The sequence below is a fragment of the Aulonocara stuartgranti genome (assembly GCF_965226115.1).
Source record: "Aulonocara stuartgranti genome assembly, chromosome: 22".
In the NCBI taxonomy this organism is placed as follows: domain Eukaryota; kingdom Metazoa; phylum Chordata; class Actinopteri; order Cichliformes; family Cichlidae; genus Aulonocara; species Aulonocara stuartgranti.
Window position 1 is genome coordinate 11,971,587 of NC_138957.1, and position 27,393 is coordinate 11,998,979.

At 42.4% G+C, this 27,393-nt stretch overlaps 1 protein-coding gene across 14 annotated transcripts in view; it reads right to left on the reverse strand.

The window, feature by feature from the left end:
- Nucleotides 1-25,503, reverse strand: part of rims2b (regulating synaptic membrane exocytosis 2b) — a 63,184-nt gene extending 37,681 nt beyond the window's left edge. For 6 of the 14 annotated variants that reach the window (XM_082520764.1, XM_082520762.1, XM_082520760.1 and 3 more), the window contains exons 1-11: nt 24,846-25,503; nt 19,729-19,761; nt 19,490-19,591; nt 19,022-19,232; nt 11,526-11,695; nt 10,279-10,459; nt 9,367-9,601; nt 8,842-9,123; nt 504-571; nt 266-385; nt 56-155 (exon numbers count right to left, since the gene is read on the reverse strand). In XM_082520764.1, the coding sequence (XP_082376890.1) occupies nt 56-155; nt 266-385; nt 504-571; nt 8,842-9,123; nt 9,367-9,601; nt 10,279-10,459; nt 11,526-11,695; nt 19,022-19,232; nt 19,490-19,591; nt 19,729-19,761; nt 24,846-25,000 (1,657 nt within the window). In that variant the 5' untranslated portion in view covers nt 25,001-25,503. Of the gene's footprint in view, nt 1-55; nt 156-265; nt 386-503; nt 572-8,841; nt 9,124-9,366; nt 9,602-10,278; nt 10,460-11,039; nt 11,180-11,525; nt 11,696-19,021; nt 19,233-19,489; nt 19,592-19,728; nt 19,762-24,845 lie in introns of those variants that run through there. The other 8 variants (XM_082520757.1, XM_082520759.1, XM_082520754.1 and 5 more) reach the window with 6 other exon arrangements.
- Nucleotides 25,504-27,393: the final 1,890 nt, after the last annotated feature.

Genomic DNA, 27,393 nt, shown 5'->3' on the forward strand with positions numbered 1-27,393 from the left:
CTCTGACTCAGTGAACAAAGTAACTAAGACCTATCAGGAAAATCAGTGTGTTTACCTGGTCTCAGGTGACCCACAGTGTCAGCCAGACTACCTTTCTTCACCTTAGTGATGAAAGCACAGAGACGACCAGACTCTGTCATCTTTCCACCGACAACCTGCAAACACACAGCACCAAACTGTATTATCAAAAGAGGAGAATGAAGAGAAGAATAGTGAAAGAAATAGTAAAAAGAAAAGGCAGTAGAACAAAGCAGAAGAAGGCCACCTTGAGTCCCAGGAGTGCTCCTGTATCTGCAGGAACAATTCCGTCCTTCATCCTCTTGTTCAGTAGAATTCGACCAATCAGACGCTCTCCATCCTTGGAGGGTTGCCATGTGACTGGCTGCTGATGAGTCACAATGGGAAACACATGGTTACTTAACAATAACAGCAACCAACAACAGTTCCGCATTCAGAACAGGGTTTGTTTGATGGATTACTGACAAGGCAGGGCGTCAACTCACCATAGACATGGGAGCAGGCTCGCCATGCCAGGAACCATGATCCCACCACTGACTACTGTCCATGTCTCCTAGCAACCAGAAGAGGTTAAAGGTGTTTTAAAACACATACACACATGTCTTTGGCTTGTAGGAGGAAGTGGGAGTATCCAGAGAGAAGCCACAAATGCACAATGTGAACCTGCAAAATCTACACAGGAAGAACTTTTGTGGGGGTCAATCTTTTGAGGATGCCAACGATCACATTGTTGAGTGAGAAGACAGATATTTGAAAGGAGTAAAAGAGGCCATCTATGTTCACTGTGAATGACCATCTTTGAACAGAGAGGATGGCTTATTACACCGTCTGCTATCTACAATGCATTCTGAGATCCTTCCCAGTCACACTGAGCCACGCCTTTCTTTACACCTTGTCTCATGTGATGAGGCACATGGTAAATGCCTCATTAACGACCCTTCTAAGGGACAACCCCGCTCTAGGGTTTAAGACCAATAACCGACGATAGATGGTATATTTGCCCAGGGGCAGACTTTTTGATGGGGAGAGCATATATTCGTGCATGGAGTGATTTGTACATTTAGAATTTATACATTTTGTTTAGAGGGAATATTTTACCTTCCTTACCTTTCTTTTCTACTTTTTGGACTATTCATTTATCTATTCATTTGAGATGCGCCAAATCTAACAAAAGACTTAAAGCTATGTTTGCTGGAAGAGACATTTTGATTTTTAACATACTTTTTGTTTAATTTTGTGTTTGTTGTTTGGTCGAGCGTGTACGACAGATAAACACTGGAATGTGTAAACAAAGTTATAGTGGCAAAACAAAGCCAGTTTCTCTTTGTTTTCCTTCCAACCATTGTGTGGATTTTAATTAAATAAAATGTTTGGTTTTTTTCTGAACATAGGTTACTGCCTTTCTTTCTTTCTGTTATGAGTTTGAGTAAATGAATTGCAGCATTTGGGCACACTCTGAGGAGGGTGCATTTGCTCGTAGCTGGAAGACGGTGCCGTTAAAACAGTTCTATTATTTTTTCCCTTGACTGCTTCTCTTAACTTTAACCAATAGTATTAGCAAAGTTACTCTTGGGCAAATAAATAAATAAATCGCTCTTGTATAAACGATTAGCGAAAGGCTCAGCCTATCGTTGATGGTCGATAAATTTTACCAGTTGCCCAACATCACCTTGGACTCTCCACCGTTTGGTTTTAGAAATGAAGAAGCCTCTCAAATGAAACGTCTTCAAAGAACTTTAGGTCCAGTTGAGGTTTTTTCCAAGCTCCTTAGACTCCTCATGACCTGCATGTAACCTACACAGACATCCTCTATGTACATTAACACCAACATGAAAATTGCTGAATAACGTTATCAATCAGCTGCTCAACAAGCTGAGGTTTTTGGCACCAATTATGGATCATCAACAGGAAGAATAGGAAGAACAGTTAACCTGCTGTAACCACACTTACTTACACGTCAATTCTCGGTTCTGGATGAGCAGAACAAAATGATGCGGCTGTAAACAGCCCATCCCTCAAAATAATCAAAATTTGATTTAAACTGTTAAAGCAGCAACTCTTCACATTAAGCAGAGCTGGTTTTAAGCAAACCAGGATGTCAATCATGTAGCAGCTCACCTGGTTCACCATCCATCACAATTCACAGATTTTGTCTGTGAAAAGAAAAATATGACCTTGAGTCATTATGGCCATTGGCCATTATGTGACCATAAGAAGTTTCACTAAAATCTGAACAATCCTCTAGGAGCACAATCGATTCTTGTGAATTATGGATGCACGGACTCTTCATTAGTCGTTAAAACAGAGGCACTAAAAATGACTGGTTAATAAACCTGAACAAATTCAACAATGGATAGATAAAAAATTAATTTGGTTTCAAACATCACCAGCATTGTTTTGAAAAGAATCCTTTGCAAAATGAACCCATGGACCTGAGCACAGAATGGATTTCCTCCTTTGTGCTGTATGAGGCTCCTTCTGCTTTTATTTCAATCTTCAGCAGTGAAATGCAGCTGCATCATCTTCACATTTGCTCTCTGAATGTTCCTCCTGGTCTTCATGTGAAGCTGTGCTGCATATGTGGACAAACATGCTATAGTCTGAATGCCTGAAGATACTTGACAAAACTAATCAGAACAGCCAAATCAGAACAGTAACACCAGATCACTGAAACGTCATATTTATCTCCAACAAAATGTCAAAACATGTTGATGTGTGTACTTGTAATCATAGTTCTCCAAGTTACATAGCTTTCAAATGCTTCACTCACAGGTCCGCCTGCACGCCATGAAGGACAAGGAGGAGGCTTCAGGTGAGCAAGAGGAAGATGAGAAAGAACCTGTAATCCATGTAGCAGCCTCTCCTCCTCCTCACTAGGTTTCTGTGTGCTGTTTGTCCCGAGCACTGCCTGCAGGTTGCAGAGCAGTTCATTCCTGTCAGTAATGAGATTATTGGAATCCAATTGTCAAGTGCATGTTTGTGCCTTCAGTACTTACAGTTAGTTTGGAGAAGACCCGAAGTTGATAGAGGGGATCAACTTTGGGGGACTACTGCTACATTAACCCCGCCCCCTTTCCCCCACCTTTCCACCAGATTAGAGTTGCTGAAACAGATGCCCAAAAATCCAGAAATTTTGCAGGTAATCACCAGAAGTCTAGCTCAGCAGCATAAACAGTCTGCTGGTTAAGGACCCCGCTGTATTGTGTGGTCACACACGAGCAGGTTAGTCTAGCGTGGCGTTCTCTCCTGCAGTCTGAGCTTCTATTCTTACATCTCTGCAGTGACTCTTGATAATCCAGACTCTCCTCTTTTAATCCTATTGAAGTAGAGCAAAGATGGTGATTTGGAGGTCCGACAGCACTAGAGCGGCAGTCTCATGCGCTCTAATCTGGATCAGATTGTCAAACGATGTCTCCAGGATCTTTCAGAGTTCTCCAGGAATGGAACCATCAATTTTGGTGGCGAATGTGCTGGTTTTTGTTTTGGTCTAGGTGTTCTCAGAGTGACGGTAGCAGAGATTCTGTGCTACTTAGTCTCTTCAAGATTTAAGGGGAGGAGCCAAAAGTCATATGAGCGAATCAGAGCTCATGATCTCTGACCAGGTGATTTGTGGCCCAGTAACATAAATGCAACAGATTAACTCGTCAGCATGATGTCTGATTTCCTGAGAGGGGCCATCACTTTTCACTACAGCACAGGTCAGAGTCACAGGAGCTTTAATAACAGAGAGCAACCCCTTCTGGACCTCTTTAGAGCCAGAACACATGACAGACCCTAAAAAGTACAATTTAACCAATATAATAATATAATGACCAAATCACAGAGAACCCTTCAAAGGTACAGAAATTATATCATAGTTATTCCATCCTCAAAACTTTCTAGAGCAGGGGCCGGCAACCCTAGGCACGCATGCCACAGTTGGCACGCGAAGGGTTAACTGATGGCACAACCATAGCTGGACTGGCCATCGGGCATTTGCTCGATGGGCCAATGATTTTTTTTTTTGTAACGGTATAAACAATGAAAGGTGGTGGATTGGACAGATGCTGGCCGGTGTGTAAAAATAACTCAGTTGTTTGGTGGTGGCTATGGTGGAGCTTCCACAGATTCAGTAAAATTAACAAGTGGTGGAGGCCAGCAGGTGGATGAGGGAAGGGGAGGCAGGAGGAGCAGAGACCCGAGGCGGCTGCCGGTCCGAGTGTCAGGTGAACTGAACTTCAGGTAAGAAGTTATGACCTGCAGTCTATCTGGGTCAGATATAAACCAAGTTTAGGTGGAGTTTATTTTCGTTGTGCTGACTTTTTACAGTCAGTTACAATAACTAGCTAGCATGACGGAGTTTCTATACAGCTGGGTCGGTGCTATGATGTTACTGATAGTGAACTTTATTTTATTCATAAGATTAGTTAGTAGAGTTGCCAACCGTCCCGTAAAAAGACGGAATCGTCCCGCATTCAGAGAAATTATTACGTGTTTCGTGTTGAGCTGAGAAGGGACGCAGTTTGTCTAGGATGGAAAAAGACACAAAGGTGGAGTTATTCTGTCTTTACGCTGCACAGCTGCCTCTTCTTCTCTCATTCTCTCCCCTGCCTCTCCTGTTGCTACTTTAATCATGAAACTGATCAATGATCAGCTGATCGGCTTTTCTCTCTTGTTTGTTTATTGCCCACTTTATGCCAGAAAGCGGAAACCAGCGGATGTCGCGCTAAACAACAGCAGCACGTTTAAGCTTGATCAGATGTTGTTAGAATTTATTTAATATCAATTTCTACTATCAGCTGAGGTTTGCTGGAGCCACAGCTGTAAAGCTGCTGGTCATGATATCGGTTTGTATATCTGGTGAGAGGGAAACATGAAGATGAAACTAGGAGATGTCCTTACTGAATCATCAGAGCTGAACAGTGATGGAGAAACAGGTTTACCTTTTAGGTGACATGAATGGGTTGAAGGGAAGTTATGAACTGTTTCTGAGAGACAAATAACACCAATATCATTTTCTAAGTAGCTGACAGCTGGTAACTGTGCAGGGGTGGATCTAGCAAAGTTTTGCCAGGGGGGCCAGGTAGGGCATTAACAGGGAGAGGGGGGCACAAAGAAATACTTTCTTATTCTCATTTAAAATGTCTGGCTGTTATTAAATAATTATCTGAAGCTTACAACCAAAGTTTTTATCTGACGTAAAATGTATAGAAATCATACATATACCAACAAGACTGTACATCACTGTCACAACAGCGTTTGTTTTCATTCAAAGGCTTTATGGCTTTAATACCTGGTGGGCCGGTCTTTAGTCAAAATGCCCGGGCTGGGTTTTTTTTTGTCCCAGTCCAGCCCTGTGCACGACACGCAGTGAATTAATCTGAGAAGGTGCATCAAAAAAATAAATGGCTGCGCCAGCGGTGCACATCGCAAATCAGCTTGCATAGACACATTAGTTGTGTCTCTTCTTAATGACGGTATCTTAGCTAACAACCCAAACTACCAGATTCAACTTGTAATTGGCTAAAAATAACTTAGCCTACTGGTGAGAGGGACATTGTTAGCTTTCCACATTCCAACACTTCAAAAGCTTCAGGAGCTTTCCGCTCAGCACAGCATCAGCACCACAGAGATACACGGATACATCCGTAGACTCGAGACAATGCATTTTTGGGACTTTCAGGTTTATGAATGGTTTATGACCAATGTTTTATTTTCTGAACAAACCAGAAATCTATAATGAGCAGCTAGATTTGTCTCGCATTAACTGGCATTAACTGGCTCAGTTAATGCAACAAACAGCTGGAATCCATAGCTGTGTGTTCATGGAGCTGCATTTTCACCTGCTGGACATCACTACCTGACAAGTTTAACTGTCTTGAACATTGCAGAGGCCTTATTGACAGTATTTTGCTCTACATATCTGTGTGAGCAGATTTTCTCTCACATGAGTGTCCTCAGGTAGCCGTCTGAATGCTGGACACTCTGAGACCTGTGTCTCTGAGTGGGAGACCAGAGATCATATTAACATGTGTATCTCTGTATTAACAGACATGCCATATTGGCCCAGTTTATTTTTCTTATCAGTGTTGTGAGGAGACCATAAATAGCATTTGTATTTTCTGTTGTACAGTTCATTTGCTATTATGGATAAAAAGTGTCTTCACACATTCATTCCTTTCTTTCTACTTGGGATTAGGGATATCTGGTGACATCTGCATCCAACTGACAGGGAGTACTCTTTTTTCTCTAACATCCATCACACCTTTCCCCAAATATTTCTAGCCTTTTAGTTTGGGATTCAATGAAGGCCTATCTCCGAGGACAGATTATTTCATACACAGCTAATATGAAGAGGGTAAACTTAAAAGAAGGGCAAGAATTAGCCGATAAAACAAAAGACTTAGTCCATCACTATGCACACAATAAGGACTCTGAGATCTTCAAGAAACGTACTGAACTCCAAACCAAATTTGAACTTCTTTCAACTCATGCTGTGGAGAGGCAACTATTAAAGAGTAGGAGTACATTTTTTTGTGCATGGAGAGAAATCAGGCAAACTCCTAGCTGACCAAATAATGGGTGTAAAGCCACGTCAGTGTATAACTGCCATTAACTCAGATGACGTGCTCGTTACTGATCATGCCAAAATCAATGACACATTCAGGGAATATTATATGAAGCTTTATTCCTCTGAATCTCCCACCAACCACTCACTAATCACAAATTTTCTTAAAAGCTTGGACTTTCCTGACCCACAGAGAGATCTTGGATGCGCCATTTTCCAAAGAAGAGATTAGCGCTGCAATTTTCTCTCTACAGTCAGGGAAGTCCCCTGGCCCAGACGGCTTTTTGGTAGAATTTTTCAAATCATTTGCCCCACAGCTTGTACCTCTACTCCACTCGGTTCTATCTGAAGCATTCACACAGGGCAAACTGTGCGTCATACAGGCCAATTTCGCTTTTGATGTGGACTTTAAGATCCGAGCTAAAGCGCTGGCCCACAGGTTGGAAAGGGTCCTGCCAGCAGTCATATCTGAAGATCAGTCTGGCTTTGTTAAAGGGCGCCACCCCTTTTTCAACATCCGACGCCTTCTTAATATCCTGCACACGCCGTCCAAGGACACTCCAGAATGTGTTCTTTCCCTTGATGCGGAAAAAGCATTTGACCGTGTAGAATGGAACTATCTATTTGCTGTGCTGGAAAGATTTGGGTTGGGTCCCAACTTCATCTCATGGATCAAGTACCTATACTTGTCCCCTGTTGCGTCTGTTTGCACTAATAGCCAGAAATAAAAACCATTCTAACTTAAACGAGGCACACGTCAGGATTGCCCCCTTAGCCAGTTGTTATTTGATCTAGCTATTGAACCCTTAGCAATGTTTTTTCGAAGCAGTAAACTTGTCCAGAGTATACAAAGAGGTCAAACTGAACACAAAGTCTCTCTCTATGCTGACGATTTATTGCTTTTTATTTCAAATCCAAATACTTCCCTACCGTCTATATTGTCACTACTCACGTGTTTCAGTCAAGTCTCTGGTTATAAATTAAATCTGTCCAAGAGCAAACTTTGTCTACTAAATGAAGAAGCGTTTCCAATAGGTTTGTTGGGTTTCCCCATCAAAGAGCAGTTCACCTACCTGGGTATTACAATTACAAGAAAGTATAAACAACTTCTTAAAGCCAACATTTTTACACTATTGAAGAATGTCAAACAAAGCCTTCAACAGTGGTCACCCCTGAACACAACTCTGGTCGGATGAATTAATTCAATTAAAATTAATATCCTTCCTAAATTCTCATACTTATCTTTACCAGTCTTCATCCCCAAGTCTTTCTTTATAACTCTAGATTCTATAATCTCCTCTTATATTTGGAAGGGTAAACGATCTCGAGTAGCTAAGATGCATTTACAGAAACCTAAGATTGAAGGGGGTCTGGCACTCCCCAACTTCCGCTTTTACTATTGGGCTGCCAATATTCGGTCCCTGACCTACTGGTTACAGTCTGGGGAGGGTGTGGGCCCCACCAGCTGGCTGGCAATGGAATTAGACTCAACTCAGGGTATTTCTCTTGCCTCCTTTCTGGGTTCTTCTCTTTCTTTATCCATTGACAACTTTACATCTAATCCGATAATTCGGCACTCCCTCAGGGTGTGGGCACAGTTAAGGAGACATTTCAATCTTAATAATTTTTCACTTCAAAGCCCCATCCTTTCAAACCACCTATTCCTCCCCCCAACTTTGGACAACTTGTTCCAGGTCTGGTTTAGAGCAGGTATTATTTTCTTTAAAGATCTCTTTATATATAATAAACTAGCATCATTTGATCAGCTGGCAGGAAAATACAGTCCTCCCAAAACTCACTTTTTTAGATACTTACAACTCAGAAATTTTTTGCAATCCCACCTCTCCAATTTTCCAGAAGCTCCAGCTGCTAATTTACTGGACAAGCTCCTTAATTTGCAACTATCAGGCAAAGCTGTAATGTAGCTGTAGTGGTGGTATAGCTAACTTCTGTGTGGTTTTTTCCCTCTTTTAGTTTTTTTTTTCTTTTTTCACGTCGAGAGGAAAACAATGTTCCAACATGAGAAGTTCTGTTTAGTATTCATTGTAAACAGCTTGTGTTTTCCGTCTTCTTTTTTTCTTTGTAAACTATATCCACAAATACTCAATAAAAATATTTTGAATAAAAAAAATAACCACTTGATCACGGGTCAGAGAATACACTTTTCTCTCTCGTGACCAGTGGCTGTATCATATCCAGCGCGACAAACAACTCTCAAGCAATGTGCACACATGTAAGAAAAATGATTGACTGGCTGTTAGCATGTAGCCACTTACTGTCAGGCTCATCAGGGCTAGTGTACTCAGGTGTGGTAACAAGATCCTCCTCTGAGCTGCTAAAGCTGCCAATCACGTGCATCTTCCCTACATGCCGACTCCTCTGTGCTACATTCTCAGTGGCTGGCTTCCTCTTCAGGGTTGAGCTTGGGTCCAGTAGTTGTTGTGATAATGGGCTGTGACGGGAATATGTTGGGCTTATGTGAGTGGTTGCACGGTCCACAGAGTATGACCTCTGACCTCCAGATTTGACCAATCCCAGAGGCAGATTCTGACGAAGAGCTGAGAATGAAACGAGTAAAACCGATCACAGCCTGCTAATAAATGGTAAATGGCCTGCATTTGTATAGCGCTTTACTTAGTCCCTAAGGACCCCAAAGCGCTTTACACTACATTCAGTCATTCACCCATTCACACACACATTCACACACTTGTGATAGCAAGCTACATTGTAGCCACAGCTGCCCTGGGGCGCACTGACAGAGACAAAATAAGATGTGAGTAGATGGGCGGACATGCCCTTACCTGAATGCCTCATGGTCAGGTGGTCAGGCTCTGGGGTTGCCAGGGAAACATCACTGTGGCGGCGCTGGTGGCGGACCCTGCCTACCTGAGCTAACATCCTCATGGTTTCTTCACTTGGTTGTGTCTTCACTGGGTATCGGGCAAGGTTTGGGTCACTACGGTACCGTGCCTGAAACTCCACTTCCTGTTGTCGCCGCAGCTCAAGCTCATCCTGACGTTGGTCTAGAGGGTGATCCTGAGCCAGGAGGTGAGAAAGGTGAACATTATCATCATCATCAGTTTGGTAAGCCCTGAAGCCTGCTATGTTTATCACAGCTCAACTGTCATTCATAGCACGACTTAACCATCAATAAATGAAATTAATTAAATCATTAAGAAAAAACTATTAAACTAGTGAAAAATAGTTAAAACATTTAATTAATTGCTTTTGGCAAACAGAATGGTTCTTTTATAGCACGTTGTGTACTCGGGGAGTGCAGAAAAATGCTATATGACAACCAGTCCATGTAACAAAGACAATCGTATGAATGAATTTAATGAATGGGTGTCAGTGGCATGTTGTATAAAGTCCTCAAACAGAATGAAAAGCGCTATATGCCTCAACATGCCTCATTCTCCCATTCATAGAAGCACTTTTTTAATACTATGCAGTGCTTTCTATCTAATATTCACACACATTCACACTCTGATGGATGCACTGGAGAGCAACTTTCCCAAAAGTTATTTGGAACGCAGTTCAACCTTTACACTAGCAGACCTGGTCAACCACCTGTGCAACAACTACTCCATTTTCTTTGTTGCATTTCATCTTTCATTTCTAAAGAAAATAAATTATTAAACAGCTTCCCGCATCAGATCAAATAATTTACAAGAAATGTGAGCAAATAAATGAATTTCACCTGTCAGACTCACCTGTGAGTACCAGCGACCTCGCCCATCTCTTATTGGTTGCCTGTGTGCCTGTAGCTCTTCCTCTCCGTAACCATGACAGTAGTGTGGCGATCGAGAACGGTTGTTCACAGCAAGGTCCGATGGTGAGCTAGGCATCCTGCTCCTCCTGCCATTATAGTACAATCCCGAGGGGCTCTGCCTCCTGTCAGTCACAGAGTGTGATCCAGTGAGAGTGGAGGAGGAGCAGATTGTCAGCCAGCTGATACATATATACCCACACTCTACACAGAACCAAAGCTTCAAGAACTGAGGAGTCTATTGTTAATAGTATTACTACTAGTAGCAGTATATGAAGTTCTTCCTGTTCAGACTTCCTTTTTATCGACCTGTTTCAAGGCTTTTTCACCTGTACTGTCAACTTTTTTAAAAGGTCTTCACTGTAATAATAAACTCATTGTTTAAGGAAAACTACATTTTGACTCCTGTTCTATGTTTACGGCCATAAAATCTCAACTCTGTCTGAGTTAAATTCTGTTACCAAAACCAGAACCAGCAGCAGACATCGATGCAGCATAGAAACATTTAAACTTTTCTCCAGCAGCTCCAGACAACATGCAGTGTTCACAAGCATCAAAATATCAAAGCACTGGTTAAACCTACTAACGGTGAAAGTGAATCCGATTTCTGATCAACAAAGTTTGAGTCTGTATCAACAGACATAAACAGACAACAACAGCATAAACAGACAACAACAGCATAAAGAAGCTGAGATGTGTACTTACATGCAGTCAGTCTGAGTGCAACCACATACACATTTAATTAAAGTTTTTACAGCTCTCCTAGGAATTTTGAAGCTTCATATTGACCAACACCTTGACACGCTCAGCAAGTTTATGACTGACATGGATCACACCGGAAGGCCCTCCCCCTCTCCAATCCCAGCAATACAGGAAATGACATCACTGCTGTTAGCCTGCATGCTGTATTTAGCACCAGCAGTAATCCTCTGCAAGGTACCAGATTATTAATCTGTTAATTTGATTACAGGATGTGTGTGTGTGTGTGTGTGTGTGTGTGTGTGTGTGTGTGAGAGAGAGAGAGAGAGAGAGAGAGAGAGAGAGAGAGAGATGGAGGTCACTCTCTAATTAAAAACAATCTCACTAATTAAAAGTTTAAATTTAAATGAGAAGCATGCAGGCACAGCTGACAGTTAAATGGCCTCAGGAACAAAAAAATGATAAATAATATAAACAATGAATAATACCCACCATTCTGCTGCACCATTACTCAAGGGCCCCGTGGCACCCAGTGGCCCATGTGTAGGTGGGTGGGGAGCCCTGTGTAAGCTGTAATTGATGGATAGCATTTCAGGGGAAAAGTCCCCTGACCGAGTGAGAAACTCCTGCTGCTTCCTGCACACATTGCACACCCACATCACCTGAAACACACACACCGAGTTTGTTTACTATAAACGCATGTAAGAGGCTGCTGTTGCCTGATTGGCTGGTTTTCCTCCTGATGTGATAGTTGGCATGCTTTACAGATCATGTGGTGTCTCCTGAGTTCCAAACAACCAAAGATGCACAACTTCACATATTTTCCAGAGATGATGCAATTATGTCATTAGTGGATGTTGATAAATGAGTTGCTTTTATTGAAAATGAACTTCTAGTCTTTCAGTTTAATACATTCTGTTAAATTTCCTGTAAGTTTATCTTTTTACACAACTTACATATTGAGAAAAACGGATAGGTTTTCTCTGTACTTAGATTTTCCTGCCATGGTGAATCCTGGGCCCTATTTCAGGAAGCCGGTTTAGTGGAAAAACTGAGTAAGTATACCCTGAGTTAACGAAAACTGGTTTTTCGGTTTCACAAAGCGAGTTCAGCTGAAGCCTGAGTGAGTCACTATGACGACACACGCCGTGAAGCTAACCTGCCCCCTAGCAGGTTTACTACAACTAACCCTGACTGTCTCCGCCCCTTTGTCGGAAACCTGACAGTAGGAAGTGTCGGACATGGCGTGCTCCTTCCTTGAAGAGCCAGTAGATCGTGAAGCCCAAATTCTCCGCAGAGCTCTCCGCCGGGAGAGAGTGATCAGAGCGCGTTTGGACATCTTATAATTTCCTGATGATTTTCTGTGCGAATGTTACCGTTTTTCAGCACAATCTATAATTTATTTTAATAACATCCTCAGGCCATATATTACGCATGTGACACATCGCGGACATGCTCTCAGTTCTGTACATATTATTTGTATTGCACTTCGGTTTTTTGCAAACGGGAGCTTTCTGTATAATATTGATGACGCTGAGCACGCTTCCAAGGCTACCGTCTGTCGGGCAGTCAGGAATGTTACAGTTGCACTGAAACGTCTCCTGTACTCGTTTGTGGTGTTCCCCGGTCATAGACCCACAAGATTTATCAAAGAGGGATTCCACAAAATTGCAGGTATCAGGGTGACCAAAACGTAATGTATGATGTGGTGATACTTGGACTACTACTTAAATTTTACATTTATTTTCAGGGTTCCCAGGCGTGTATAGATGGCACTCACATTCCAATCATTGCTCCTTCAGTAAATGAAGGAGACTATGTGAACAGGAAGTCTTTCCACAGCATCAATGTACAGGTACATAGTTCCCTGTAGCATTTCAAACTAACAAATTATTTCATTATAGTAATGGATGCTAATTCGTGTTCTCTGCACTGTGAAGATCATATCAGAATCAGAATCAGAATCAGAATACTTTATTGATCCCTGGGGGAAATTATTTTTTGTTACAGTGCTCCATTATAAACCAACATTAAGACAAGACAGACAATACGCTAACTAAGAATAGTACAATATATACATATATATACATACATACATAAGTCACTTATAAATAAATATTTGGAAAAGAAACATGTGTAGTTGTAGCAGCAAACAGTGTGTTAAGTGGATGCGTTGTACAGGGAGATGGCCACAGGCAGGAATGATTTCCTGTGTCGTTCAGTGGTGCTTTTCGGTAATCTCAGTCTCTCACTGAACGAGCTCCTGTGACTGACCAACATGTCATGGAGTGGGTGGGAGGTGTTATCCAACATTGTCTTTATCTTGGACAGCATCCGCCTCTCCGACACCACCTTGAGGGAGTCCAGCTCCATCCCCACAACATTGCTGGCCTTACGGATCAGTTTATTAAGTCTGTTGGCATCTGCGACCCTCAGCCTGCTCCCCCAGCATGCAACAGCATAGAGGATCACACTGGCCACCACAGACTCATAGAAAATCCTCAGCATTTTCTGGCAGATGTTGAAGGACCTCAGTCGCCTCAAAAAATAGAGACGACTCTGGCCCTTCCTGTAAAGTGCTGTGGTGTTTTTAGCCCAGTCCAGTTTATTGTCAATGTGTACTCCAAGGTATTTATAGTCCTCCACAATGTCAACACTGACCCCCTGGATTGAAACAGGGGTCAAGTGTTTCCTGGTCTTCCTGAAGTCCACGATCAGTTCCTTGGTCTTTGCCACGTTGAGCTGCAGATGATTCTGCTCACACCACGTGACAAAGGAGTCGACCACAGCCCGGTACTCTGTCTCATCATCCCTGCTGATGCATCCAACCACCGCAGAGTCATCAGAAAACTTCTGAAGATGGCAGGTCTCTGTGCAGTGGCTGAAGTCTGTGGTGTAGAGGGTGAAGAGGAAGGGGGAGAGGACAGTCCCCTGTGGTGCCCCTGTGTTGCTAATCACCTTGTCAGACACACACTGTGGGAGACGTACATATTGTGGTCTTCCTGTCAGGTAATCAACAATCCAGGACACCAGAGAAGCATATGTGATGCTGCCAACATTATCACAAATGTGGAAGCCAAGTGGCCAGGCTCTGTCCATGACTCACAAATATTCCGTGAATGTACACTGAGCACAAAATTTGGACATGGTGAGTTGAGAATACTTTAAAATATATAAAGACCAATTGCTTCAGGGACATTTGAACTGAAGTGTATCCTTCTGTCTTAGGAGAGTTCACTGGCTACTTGCTTGGTGATAGGGGGTATCCATGTTTACCCTATTTGCTCACCCCTTACGCTGACCCTGAACCGGGCCCACAGCAGCGATATAATCTGGCTAATTGCAGGACAAGAGCCAGAATTGAAATGACTATCGGAATGCTTAAGGCCCGGTTCCAGTGCCTGCAAAGACTCAGGGTCACCCCAGAAAGGGCATGTGACATTATTGTGGCATGTGTGATTCTTCACAACATTGCCACAATTAGAGGAGAACACTGTCCTTCTGAACCAAACATCAGCAGTGATCCAAACCATGAACATCCTGACCCTCCCACGGACATACAAGATGGAAGCGCAGTCAGAGACACCATATGTCACAATCATTTCTTTTGACCCATCACCTCAACATGTTGAAAGAAGAATAAACAGATTTTTTGTTCAACTGGCTTTATTGGTCGCCTGTATTTCCTGTACACAAAGTATTAAAAGATGTAAACCTCATAAAGTGTCTCTGTTGCTTCCTCCTCTGTAACAGCTGTCAATGTTTCTTCATTATTTTCCTGCAGTAAAGAAATAAACAACATTGCTGTTCTACTGTAAACTCATATAATCTGTGGAGTATTACTCACAACTGCATGTTGGTCTGGCTCAACAGGAGGCTGCACCAGATGCAGTACACCACCACCATCAACTGATAGAATATGAGGTTTATACAGGTCACTTATAACTTACAAGGGACCAAATGGCAATTAACAAACATACCAATCAGCTTACACTTCATTGTCATTATGCTCTCAAAGACAACCAAGGCTGAGGGAAGGCAAAATCAGTCGGAAAATAACTTCACTACAAAATAATCCATTATGGTAAAGAGTTTATCAAATGAATGTGTCGCACTGCAAAGGTGACTGTGAAGAAAGGATGTATACACATCATGTATTATTTTGAATTTACCCCTTATGTCGGCACTTGTGTCTTGCGGGGTTATTGACTCAGAGGATGTCCCCGCAGAGATGCCTTCGGCCACAGGGCGCCCACTGTTTTGGCTGAGGGCCAACTGCTCAGCCTCTGTGTAGTGGTGGTGGAGGACCCCCACCTGTTTTTCGGGCCTCCGCTTTTTTTCTGTTGGCTATAACGGGCCACATTTGAGCATACAGAGTAAGCAAATATGTACTTGTAATGTGCTCAGATAATTTCAATAAGTGCTTACAGAGGGGAAATTAATGTAGCCTCTAACTGCAATTGATTTACATAGGACAAACTGACCAAGCACTGTGGCTCATAATACAATTACACCTTACCTGTTTGGACTATATTTTTATATTTCATTTTTACTTGCTGCCAGGCACGTTTGGGGCCTGTTGGGTTGCACCTGCGCTCACATCACATCACAAAATAAAATGTATAAAATAACAAATAAAATAACATATGATAAAATAACATGTTAAATGGGTGGAAATCCCTAGATCAATGTTTAAATTAACACTCACGCATTGACTCTGTCAGCTATGTTTTGCCATGCATGCTCCCTTTCTTTTGCAGCTGTGGCTGCGTTACTTTTTTCCGCGGAATTTGTATGTTATCGGCATATGCTGCCATCAGAATTTCGGCCTCAAGCGCTGTGACATACATTGACCGCGCCTTCTTTCCCTCCGTCTCCATGGTGACTCGCTTAATCTGTGCTCCGCTTATCAGGGCTTTATGTATCCTCGTCCGCGCGCTTCACTTGGGGTTAAAGCAACTCCGCGTTGACTGAACTAATTGTTATCAGCCTTTCTGAAACCGAATATTCCGAGTTGGACAGTTCGGGGTTACTCAACCCTGCGTATCGTTTTTCACTCTGAGTTTTCTAAACCGGCTTCCTGAAACAGGGCCCTGGTATCAGAATTCACCATAGCAATGTGTGGCAACGGGTAAATGAAGAGTAGAGCTTCCATTTAATCCAGAGGAGCTGGAATATGAAGATGCATCAGTGCTGACATGATATTTACCGTAGAAACAGGAGGGGAGAAAAAAGTAATTTTAATCAAATACTGAATAAGATATAGCTACAATGTCTGCTCTTATGTTTCTGTCTGCTCTGGCTTCATGAATGAGAAAATGAGTCATATGGTCAGTCAGCTGGTTCATGTGCGGCAGGAGGGGAGAAGTCAGAGGGACCAGCCGCCAGAGAGCCAGTCAGGTTCACAGAGCTAAGTTTTTCCTGTTGTCAGCAAACAATTTAACAACACTTTATTGTTCTATAAGCAAGCAATTTATTTATAAGGCACTTTCAGACAACTCCCAGCTGAAAACAAAGTGCCGTACACTTGACATGCCTAAGAAACAATACATTGAATAACTTAAGAAATATAAAATACTAATTAGAATTAAATTAAAATTATAAATCAGCACATTAGATTAAAGGCAGCCAGCCAATGGAGTGAAGCCAGAATGGGAGTTATGTGCTCTCTTTTGCAAATTCTGGGTTAAAAGTCGTGCAGCAGCATTTTGAACCAGCTGCAGACGAAAGAGAAGAAACAGACTTACTACAAAATACAGTGCATTACAGTAATCCAAATGAGATGAAATAAAAGCATGGCTTACTGTTTCAAAATGTGGCCTGGATAAAATAGGTCTTACCTTTGCCAAGCACCTTAAATGATAAAAACTGGACTTGACAGGAGCCCTAATTTGAGTGTCCAATTTAAAGTCACTGTCCATCTTAAAACCCAAATTAGTAACAACAAGTTTAAAATGCCGGGGGTCCCAAATCAATAGCAGAGGGATCACTAGGTCCGCAAGGACCAAACACAATCTCCTCGATTTTTCTTGAATTACATTTTTAAAAGTTTAGGGACATCCAAGTTTTAATATCTTCTAGACATGCCAGAAGTAGTTTAATAGAGAAGGCATCTTTCTGCTTCAGAGGCAGATAAATCTGGCAGTTATCAGCATAACAGTGGAAGGAAATTCCATGCTTTTTAAGGATGGTTCCCAAGGGCTGTAAATATGATGAAAAAAGCAGAGGCTCTAGAATTGAGCCCTGCGGGACCCCAAACTGAAGAGCCGCAGAAAAGGACTCATACCCTAAAAAGTTAACACTAAGTTTGATCAGAAAGATAAGACCTAAACCCATTCAAAGTAGTACCACGAATGCCTGCAAGACGGTGTAAACGAGACAGTAAAATGTTGTGGTCTACAGAGTCAAAAGCAGCTGTTAGGTCAAGGAGGACAAGAACAACATGATTACCAGAATCACAGGTAGGGAAGATATCATTAAAAACCTTTAAGAGTGCTGACTCAGGATACTATTCTCATTTTTTCTTAAATCAATCAATTGGGAATGTACAATTTTCTCTAAGATTTTAGACAGTAAAGTCAGCTTGGAGATAGGCCTGTGGTTAGTCAATACAGTGTGGTCCAGGGCGGGTTTCTTAAGAAGGGGTTGTACTACTTCCTGCTTAAAATAAGCAGGGACTACACCAGACATTAAACGGCTGTTTATAATAGTAAGAACAGTCTGTGCGAGGCAAAATCTTTTTAAAAAATTGTCAAGGGACAGGATCATTTGGAGACAAACAGGGCCTCAGATGACCAACCACATCCTCTAAAAAAGAAAGAGTTACAGGCTCAAACTGGTCAAAAACAGCAGAGCAAGGGATCGAGACGGAGGGGTCAGATTCAGGGGCAGAGATGAGAGCCCACGTAGCTGCTATCTTCTCATTAATAAAAAAACCCAACACAAAATCCTTAGATAGTTTATGAGAGGCTTCCAAACAGCCACTTTGTGGAGCATTTAAAACTAAGTTGATGGAGTTAAATAACACACGTGGATTATAACTGTTGGAGGAAATTGTCTTGTATTAAAAGTATTCCCTTTTAGCCTCCTTGACTGTATCCTGATAGAGACACCACCAGTCCTTTAAGATTTGAAGAGACACCTGCAGTTTGTCCCTCTTCCATCTGCGTTCAGCTCTACAACACTGCCTCCTCACAGCCCGAGTGGTGTCATTAAACCACGGCTCGGTTTTAGCCTTGAGCTGCCTGGTTTTTAATGGTGCCACAGAGTCGAGAATAGCTTGGTAGGAAGATTCAAAGCATTAAAATCTGATCCTAAAACAAAAAACCTGCACTGCACCTGCTGACCTCGTATCAAATTTGTATTGAATTCTGTTTTTAGATTCTTTAAAAATATTTAATCACCAGCTAGAACATGTCTAGAGTAGGTGGCACTCATAGGGATCATTTTCTGTGGAAGAAGAGTCCCGTGACCTGCAAAATGCCCCTTTTAGATTGATCAGATGCTGCAGCACCATCCCTTTCATGTGAATGCACAGGTTAAATGCTGAGTTGATAATCAGCTTCGTGTGAACACTTATCCTGATCTCCAGTGTTAGGGTGAGTTGTGATAGTTGATGGTAGCAATCTTGATTTATACATAAGTGGGCAGATGACTCAAAGCAGTGACAGTGGTGCTGAAACTTTGTGAGTCTGATCTTAAGTAACATTTCCATTTTACCGTATCAAAGCAGAGCTACCTGAGGGACAATACCAAACGCATCCAGACCATGGCTGTATAAACATTTCATTTACCACTTATGAATTGCTGTTGCTTTTATGCACAGTATCCAGCCTGTGTCAATCAAATCAAAGCTAACAGTCTGACATTTAATCGTTTCATTTCAGACGATCTAGAGTTGTTAAACTGTCACTGAAAAAAATAATTAAACTGAAAATGACCCCAGATATTCAGCAATGTCCACAGCAAAAATGCACTCATAGACCAACCTTATTGGCTCTCAAGGAGACACGCCCCCCACAGCGGCCGCAGAAACGACTCTGGCAGTAGCAGCATGCTCGGCCACAGCCATCGGCAAACTTGGTCTTGCGACAGATCCCGCAGGTTGGAGACTCTGCCCGCGCTGTCTGAGCCTCTGGAGACTCCTCACCCAGCTTCTTCATGTGGTCTTTATACATCTCAAACTGCTGATGTAACTTCCTGTGAGGAGGAGGTTTTTAGAGAGAGGAGAGGTCAGAGGGTGACATATGCTAAACTTGTACTGAAGTCTAAAGGACCAGTGAGCTGGTCCTTGTTTGGTTCATTAAAGAGGCGAAGCCAGGCATGTACGATTGGATTTGGACCTTCAGTGTCAGACTGCGACATGATGAATAAACACAGCATCAGGTGTCTACCTGAACTGAGGCTCAGGTGAGACACAAACACCTGTGCTCAGGTAAGCCTCTGGGTTTACTCACATCTGCAGCTCGTTGTCTGTTGGACTTTTAACCTGCAGAACTTCGGACACGTTGGTGGCAACGTTACTGACCAACTGACTGAACCCTGAGAATGGATTCCACCTGTCCAGGTAATACACACAGTCAGCTGACAGGAAGCACATCAGTGGGTGGGAGGGGCAGCGTGGGACACAAGAAATAGCTTATTGAGGAAAAGAGGCGTGGCTAAGGGAGTGCACTCTGGGAGATGAGGTACTTACGAGGACGAGGGAGGTTTCACTTCCTCCTGCTCCCTGCAGACATAGACATGATGGCGATGATGATGATGATGATGATGATGTCAGTGATATAATTAATCATGGAATAATATAAAAACAAAATCATAACAGAAACAAACTGAAACTGAAGCTTTAAATTAGAGCCCTGCATTGGGACTGGGATCCCACCCAACGCAAATCTCGCAGGAGTGGGGGGTTTTAAGGTTGCCGTGGGCAACAGTTGGTCTCAAAATTGTTAGCAGGACGAAGAGTGCAACTGCTGTTGGTAACAAAATTCAGATTGGAGAGTCTAAAACTAAAGAAAAGAGTGGAAAGATGGATATTTGGAAAAGTTATAAAATAAAGAAAGTAAAGCGCTGGACATAAAGTGCCACATACACATGCATTAATCATAGCGCGTTTATAATGTGGTTCACGTGACCAACTCACTACCCCAGTGGGCAAGACATTACAGTTGATAGTACTGCAGGACAAAAGTGTTGTTTTTTTCACCTGTCTCAACCCAAGATTAACTGGATAATCAATTGATTGAAGAAAAATGAAGACATGGAGAGACGCTTTATTTAAATCCCTGAAAGTGGCGATGCCTCTCATAAAGGCTCCAGTTCGATAACATCTACATGCATCTTGTAGAGAATCCCTCACCTTCTGCTGCTGCCAGGACGAAAGCTTTCAAAAGCTACAGGTACTTCTGATCTAGGTAAATAATGCAGTGTGTAGGAGGTGAAGAGAAAGAAACTGTTTGTTGTTAAAGCAAAGGTAAGTGCTACATAGTTCGCTTAAACGAACTACCACATGTAAATCTTATATTTTGTTGACTCGTACATTTACAGTGTAGTGTCAGAAAAGTTCTGGTAGTATTAATTTGTCACATTATTATCATGTTGCTGTGGAGAAGCAGGTATTGGTGGGATTTGGCCTGTAAGGCACGGCTAGCAGATGTACTCACATGCCATACTCTACATCCTTCTGGCAGCTGTAAATAAATGCTGATTAGTGCATCTGATAGCACAGAAACTAAATGGCATTTTGTTTAAGTTAAATGTGCGGACGTTTGATGGATGGCTGGAGGGCAAAGGACTGAAGTACTGTTTTGCCCTCAAGGAGGGTGAGTCCTAGTAGCTCTGACATCATGTGAAAGATAAATATCAATAAGTCTGTGGGTGCGGGCAGGATTGGACACAGACGGACGGAGTGGGTGGTAATGGTCAGAAATTCAGAGGAAGAGGGATTTTAAAAAACAAAACAAAACAAAAAAAAACAGTCCCACACAGGGCTCTACTTCAAATAAGCAGAAACAGAATGAGACATCGAGCTGCTGAAACGGGATTAATTCAGTTCTCTTCTGCCACCACCAGGATGCGTCAGAATGCAACAACTCATCCAGTAGCACACACAGCTGAAACAGTTTGTTTGTTGGTTTGGCCAACCATAAAGGTAAACAAACCGAGCAAACAAACAAAGGATTCATTGAAATGATTTTATTAGTCTTCCTGTCACTTCACCAGTTCTTAACTGAAAATCAAACATAAAAGCAAAATGAACAAAATATGAATGAAACAATAAAATAAGTAAATGCACACGGTCAACAGTCATGATGCAGGCTTGGCCAAGGCCTGACATGATGTCACAGCAGCTCCATAAGAGTCCGCAAGCTGAGAGTCGGGAGGTCTGTGATTTATGGTCTAATCACATGCTGGCAATAAAATCATGAAAGTGTTGCGATGTCTGCCCTGTCCTGCCCTGAAAGGTTGGCAGCTGGTCTACAGTGTGTGCCATCTCTTTAACACAGCAATGTTTACATAGAAGTCATTGCTGATTGGCTCATACTTGTGACACACACCAAACAAACCACAAACAAAAAAGCAAAACAAACAAACAAAACTTTCAAAGCTAATCATGCTTGGGATAGGCAGTAAGTGACAGGCAATGTAGGGGCTTAAAACAACAAAAGAAAAAAAACATCCAACACACAGTGAGGACAGTAAGATGCTCGGTTTGACTTCACTGATGAAAGGGCCCACACAAACTAAACATTTTAAACAGACTAAAATAAAACTGTGTCAGATGTGTTCACAAAGACTGCTTTGAAACCCTTTGACCTCAGTGACTCTGCAGTGACATCTGGAGGCCACACGTGGTTACAGCACCTCACAGATAGCTACAGTCCTCAGACGGCCCAAAACCACCAGATGCTCTGATCCCTGTTAAACCACAAACCCCCTCATCCACCAAGCAACACCCACACTAATGGGATAACTGGATTTAGTCTGCAGTTACAGTAAACTCGAGAGACAGACTGTTAAGAACCAGCAAGCCTGTAAAACCTACAATATCCACCAGAAATACAGCAAAGCATTCTGGGAAAAATTCTGACAGACACTACTTATTCTACTGCAGCACAGCACTGTACAGAGAAACAGTGAAAACCAGCTCCATCTGCACCCTGCACAATCAAACTGAACACGCCAGTCCTCATTCTGTAGGATCTGTACTCATACCAAGCCTGTCTCAATTAGCTCAGTCTGCCACCGCTGTCTCATCAAAACCTCCTCGAACAGGATGAACCACACTGAGATGGCCGCAGTTCATTTGGAAGATTTTACATTAAAAACACGTCATGAAGGATTTGAGCAAAGATTCCAAAAAATTTCAACATGACATAAAAATGTGACTTAAAATTATTCATCTATTATCTGATGAGCTTTCACATTTATCTGGTGACCTTCTCGAGTGAATGTATAAACATTTACTGTATGTAGATCAGGACAACACTCTGATGTGTGAGGAGACACAAAAATTACAAACAACTCTTCAAGGATGCATTTATGGTAAATGGATGCTGGGTCTGCCGGAACACCTCCTCCAGGAGGCGCCCAGGAGGCATCCTTGTCAGATGCCTGAATCACCTCAACTGGCTCCTTTCGATGTGGAGGAGCAGCGGCTCTACTCTGAGCCCCTCCCGGATGGCTGAACTTCTCACCCTATCTCTAAGTGAGAGTCCAGCCACCCTTCGGAGGAAGCTCATTTCCGCCGCTTGTATCCGCGATCTCATTCTTTCGGTCACTACCTACAGCTCGTGACCATAGGTGAGGGTAGGGACGTAGATCGACCGGTAAATTGAGAGATTTGCTTTTATGCTCAGCTCTCTCTTCACCACTATGAGAACCAGTCTATAATAAATAACACAATAAAAGGCTGATTGATCATTACAAAAACATTTTCCAGTTACTGGTGAAACTGATCTGCTGAATGAACCAATGAACCTCTGTTTAATATGCAGATCACCAGCCTATTTGATTTTATTATTATGTCAAAAATGAAGACATTTCAGTGGACTGTGTTGCTCTGTGAAGGGGGGAGTATTCATTCCTTAAATACTGACTGCTTTCAGCAGAAAGTTCTAACTCACTTCAGTCTGTGCACCACATTCAGACCAGTTTGATCACTAAAAATATTTCCCAGTGACCTTCACATGGTTCCCCTTTATTTTGGTGTAAAGAAGTTTAATTTCATTCTAAAACATCTCAGAAAACACCAAAGAGGCAGAGAAATTATGTCACTTCCTGACAATGCTCAGGAAAAACAACCTGGGTCAAAAGATGCTACTGCTAATCTTTATGCCAGCACGCTAAAAGATTAGCAGTAGCATCTTCTGGCATATTTATATCACAGCTTCAGCAGATCAATGAGCACAGCTCAGAAGATAGCTGGCCACTCTCTGCCCTCCCAATCACATCCTTGTTCTCACCTGAAGGATCTGTTGTTCTCTGCCAATCAGTACAGGTCCCTCAAATGAAACTTAGAAACAGCTTCTTCTCTGTGAGCTCAATATCAACCCAATTAAAAGTGATCAGTGAAACAGTTCATCAATCAGCCTAACCTGACATACAGCAAAATTTTATAGGGGAGTGAATTAGATTAATGATTGCATTAAGCAGTTATTCTAATACCCACATAGCAAAATTGGTATGGCCCGGATCTGGCCCGCACAATGTGCTTACACATGGCCCACATACCGCAAAGAATGATGGCCCGCACAAGGCCAGTTGCAGACAAACTGGTGGTCCTGTACTGACCCAGAACAGTTTCAGCTCTGGCACTAGATGTAAGCCTAATGTGTACCTTAATCAAGCCATGTAATAACAACGTGCCGGAACATAATACTGCAAAGTAACATGAAGAACGATTCTTATAAAGTGCTTTTCTACTCTGCCGGATTACGGAAGGCACTGAACACAACATGCCACATTCACTCAATCACATCCTTTCTATCAACTGAGTACGTCCTAACTACATTAATACACATTCACACTCTTGACATGCAGATAGGAGAAGCTAGGGAGATTGAACCACTAACCTTCCGATCAGTAGGTAACCTGCTCTACCTCCTGAGCTACAGCCACCCAGTGGTAAACATGAGTAAACCTTCACTAGGTTTTGGATAAAGTGTACACTCACAAACCTGTCAAACCTGCATTTGAAATGTTTGCAACATGGGATTTGGGTCTTCAAACTAAAATAGGAAATTAGGAACATGAATAGTGCTATCAATGCCAGACTTGGCCCACATCTGGTTGGAATACACCCTGCCATGACACCAGTCAGTCAGAAGTGCCAGCTTGATGATAGATCTGGGCCAGACCCGTTTTCTATGAGCCTGGGCCACATAAACCAAACCACAATCGAGCCAGATACGGCATGCCATCACTTAAACAGTGACAACTATGCCAGGCCTGGCCCATATCTGGATGACATACCACTCAGCATGCCAGACGTCAGCCACTGCTGGCTGACGGTGATCCAGGCCAGACCAGCGTGCTGTGTGGGTATAACCATTTCTGATTAGTTTAATCGGTTTTGTTTTTAAGTAAACGCCAAATTTATGAGCAGCTTTTAAATCTTTACTTTATTTTATCTTCACTTTTTTTCTTCCGTTGCTGCCTGAACACCTGCAGTCTGCTTCTGCCACTGACGATCTGGAGAGGTCAACTTCTTAAACCTTCCTGCTGCAGCTGCTGAGGTTTTTTTAATTAAAATGCTCACTGATGCTTTTATTTTCTCTGAACACCAGCTGATTCCATAATCAATAATCTTACTTGAGCATGCTCTTTTCCTTCGTCTCCTCCTCCTTCTGCCTCTCCATCACCGACAGGATGATGCTGCGCTCCTCCTCCGTCAGGTGGCTCAGGTCCGGCAGCTCCGGCCCAAGCCCAGGCTCCGCAGCCAGTGCCGGTCCAGCCGGCCCGGACATTGTGTCTGTGGGCCGCTGGAAGAGAAGGTAGCGTCGGTCAGGCCAGAGCCACGTGACTGGATCCCGTCATCATAATCATAAATGATGATGTTAACGACGAAGGCCAGGGAGTGGCAGAGTGTTCACATTATTTTGTCCAGCTCCAGGTGCGTTCAGCGGCTCTGCTGCCGCGGCGAAGGCTCGAGGAGCCGCTCCACCTGCAGCTGCACCTCCATCAGACCATCCACCATTCACCACCATCCTCCTCCTCCTCCGGCTCACCAGCAGGCGCAGCGGCGTCCTTTTGCTCGCTACTCCGCAGTCATGTCGCCTCCGGGGTCAGCGGCGGTTCCGTCCCGCTCCTCCCGGCCCTGCGGCCCTAATACTTGGCCTTCTGTGGTCGCGGTGTCCCGCTGTGGTTGTACGGTGCTTCTCGGCGATAACAGGCGCAGGGGCGAGGAGGAGAAAATAAATAAATCTTCACATGACGGGGAGGGAGGGGGGCACGACGTGACGTACTACAACAAAGATCAGCTGGTCGGGCGGGGGGGAGGAGCTAAAGATAGAGCTGCAGAGGAAGCTACAAACAGCGTCATCAGTCAGTCACCCAGTCAACTGATGGATCGATAACAAACATATTTAATATTGTGAAAGAATAATGGTACAGCGTAGAGCTGCCACTCAGACAAAAGAAAGCGTTAGTACGTTATAATATTGATATTGTAAGAACCTAAAATGTTTTTGCTAAAACGTGATAATTATGTATACTTTAATAAAGTGATATTGTGTTGTTCAAACGTGAAAAGTATATTGTACTGATAGTATATTGAACAAACATGAAAAGTATAACGTTAGAAAAACAAACTTTTCAGGTTATAACGTGATATAGCTCTATTTTTCTTTTGCCTGGGTGGCAGCTCTACGCTACAGTAAGAGCGCATTAAAACAAATTAAAAAATACACCACTTTAAATTTAAAGTAGAAAGTGTAGAATTCATGAAATACAGGCCGTCTGTGAATTCTAACAGACATAATTATAAACGATAATACAGTGTAATCGAATCGAAAAGACTGTAGTGCTATGTAACACAAGTTATGTCAAAGTATATATTATATTATCTAAGACATTAACTTGTGATTTTTAAGCTAAGTGATATCTATTAAGCTATAGGTGCTGCTGTTTCTGCGTGAAAATTACGGTAATTAAATTTTAAAAAGAGGCATCATGCAGGAATTTGCAGTGAAAAGAGTCTAAGGAAATTCACTGTTCATTGGCATTGCGTGAAGGTACAGCTGTTTAGACAGGTCAACCCTAATCTGACAGTCAGTCATTATTCACAAGTTAATAAATATGCGATAACGACCCGGCAGCATAATGAACTGCCAACCTGGAAAGTCTGCTGCCAATGGGCAAACTGTGTTGTGTTCTTTTTGTGTTCAAATGTTGGCATAAATATTTTCTGTATGACAACGCTGGCATTATGATTGACTGGGTTTTATGTGCCTAAAGAAGAAAATGTGAAGAGTACTGTGCATATTATTTAAAGAAAATATGTTACAGTGTCCATGCCAAAGCTGTTTATGATTAAAGTTATAATAATCCTAATTATTCTGTATTTGTTCTTAATTATTTTAAAGTTAGCACCAAAAGCAAGGTAATTTTGTTTGTTTGTTTATTACTTTATCGTAACAATGCTTCTGTGAAACGCAATAAATCCTATATTGTTGGAAAGCCTGTTTATTTCCCCTTAAATGGTGCCACTTAGGGTTAGGGTTAGGGTTAGAAAATGCATTTGTGGGTTGCTTCGCAGAGTTGAGTATGTGGCCTGAGCCCATGAAAAACTTCTTTGCTAGAGTCAAACAGCTGATTTACTCTTGTTTATTGTTGTGTTCCAACAATATAAAATGTGTTGCCAAGAAGCATTGTTACAACAAAGAAGTAATCAGCCAAAGACAAATGTCCTTACTTTTTGTGCTAGGTTTATCAACAGCAATATGCTGTGACAGGTACAGAGTACAAGGGAGCACTGTGGTTTAGAGACTGAAGACATCACCTAGAGCGATGAAACACTACTCCCACTGAAAGTCCACTAAACCAATCCCAGTGCTCCCTGTTTTTACAAATCACACCCTAAGTCTATGAGTATATGACAGAAAAACATACACATTTTATTCTTATTCAAACACTAACAGCTGTTTGAATATAAATTAATCAGGAACTGATCAGTAATTATAATCTGAGATAAACATAATTTATGTAATTTCCTTAGGGATTATTAAGGTATTCTGAATCTGTAACAGAGCGCCATCTGATGGACAGCTGCATTTTTGATCATTCCATTTGCTAAGTCAGCTTCATGTTTTCACAAATAAGCTGGGAATGAATATCTCACTACATCTGGTGCACTCTGGAT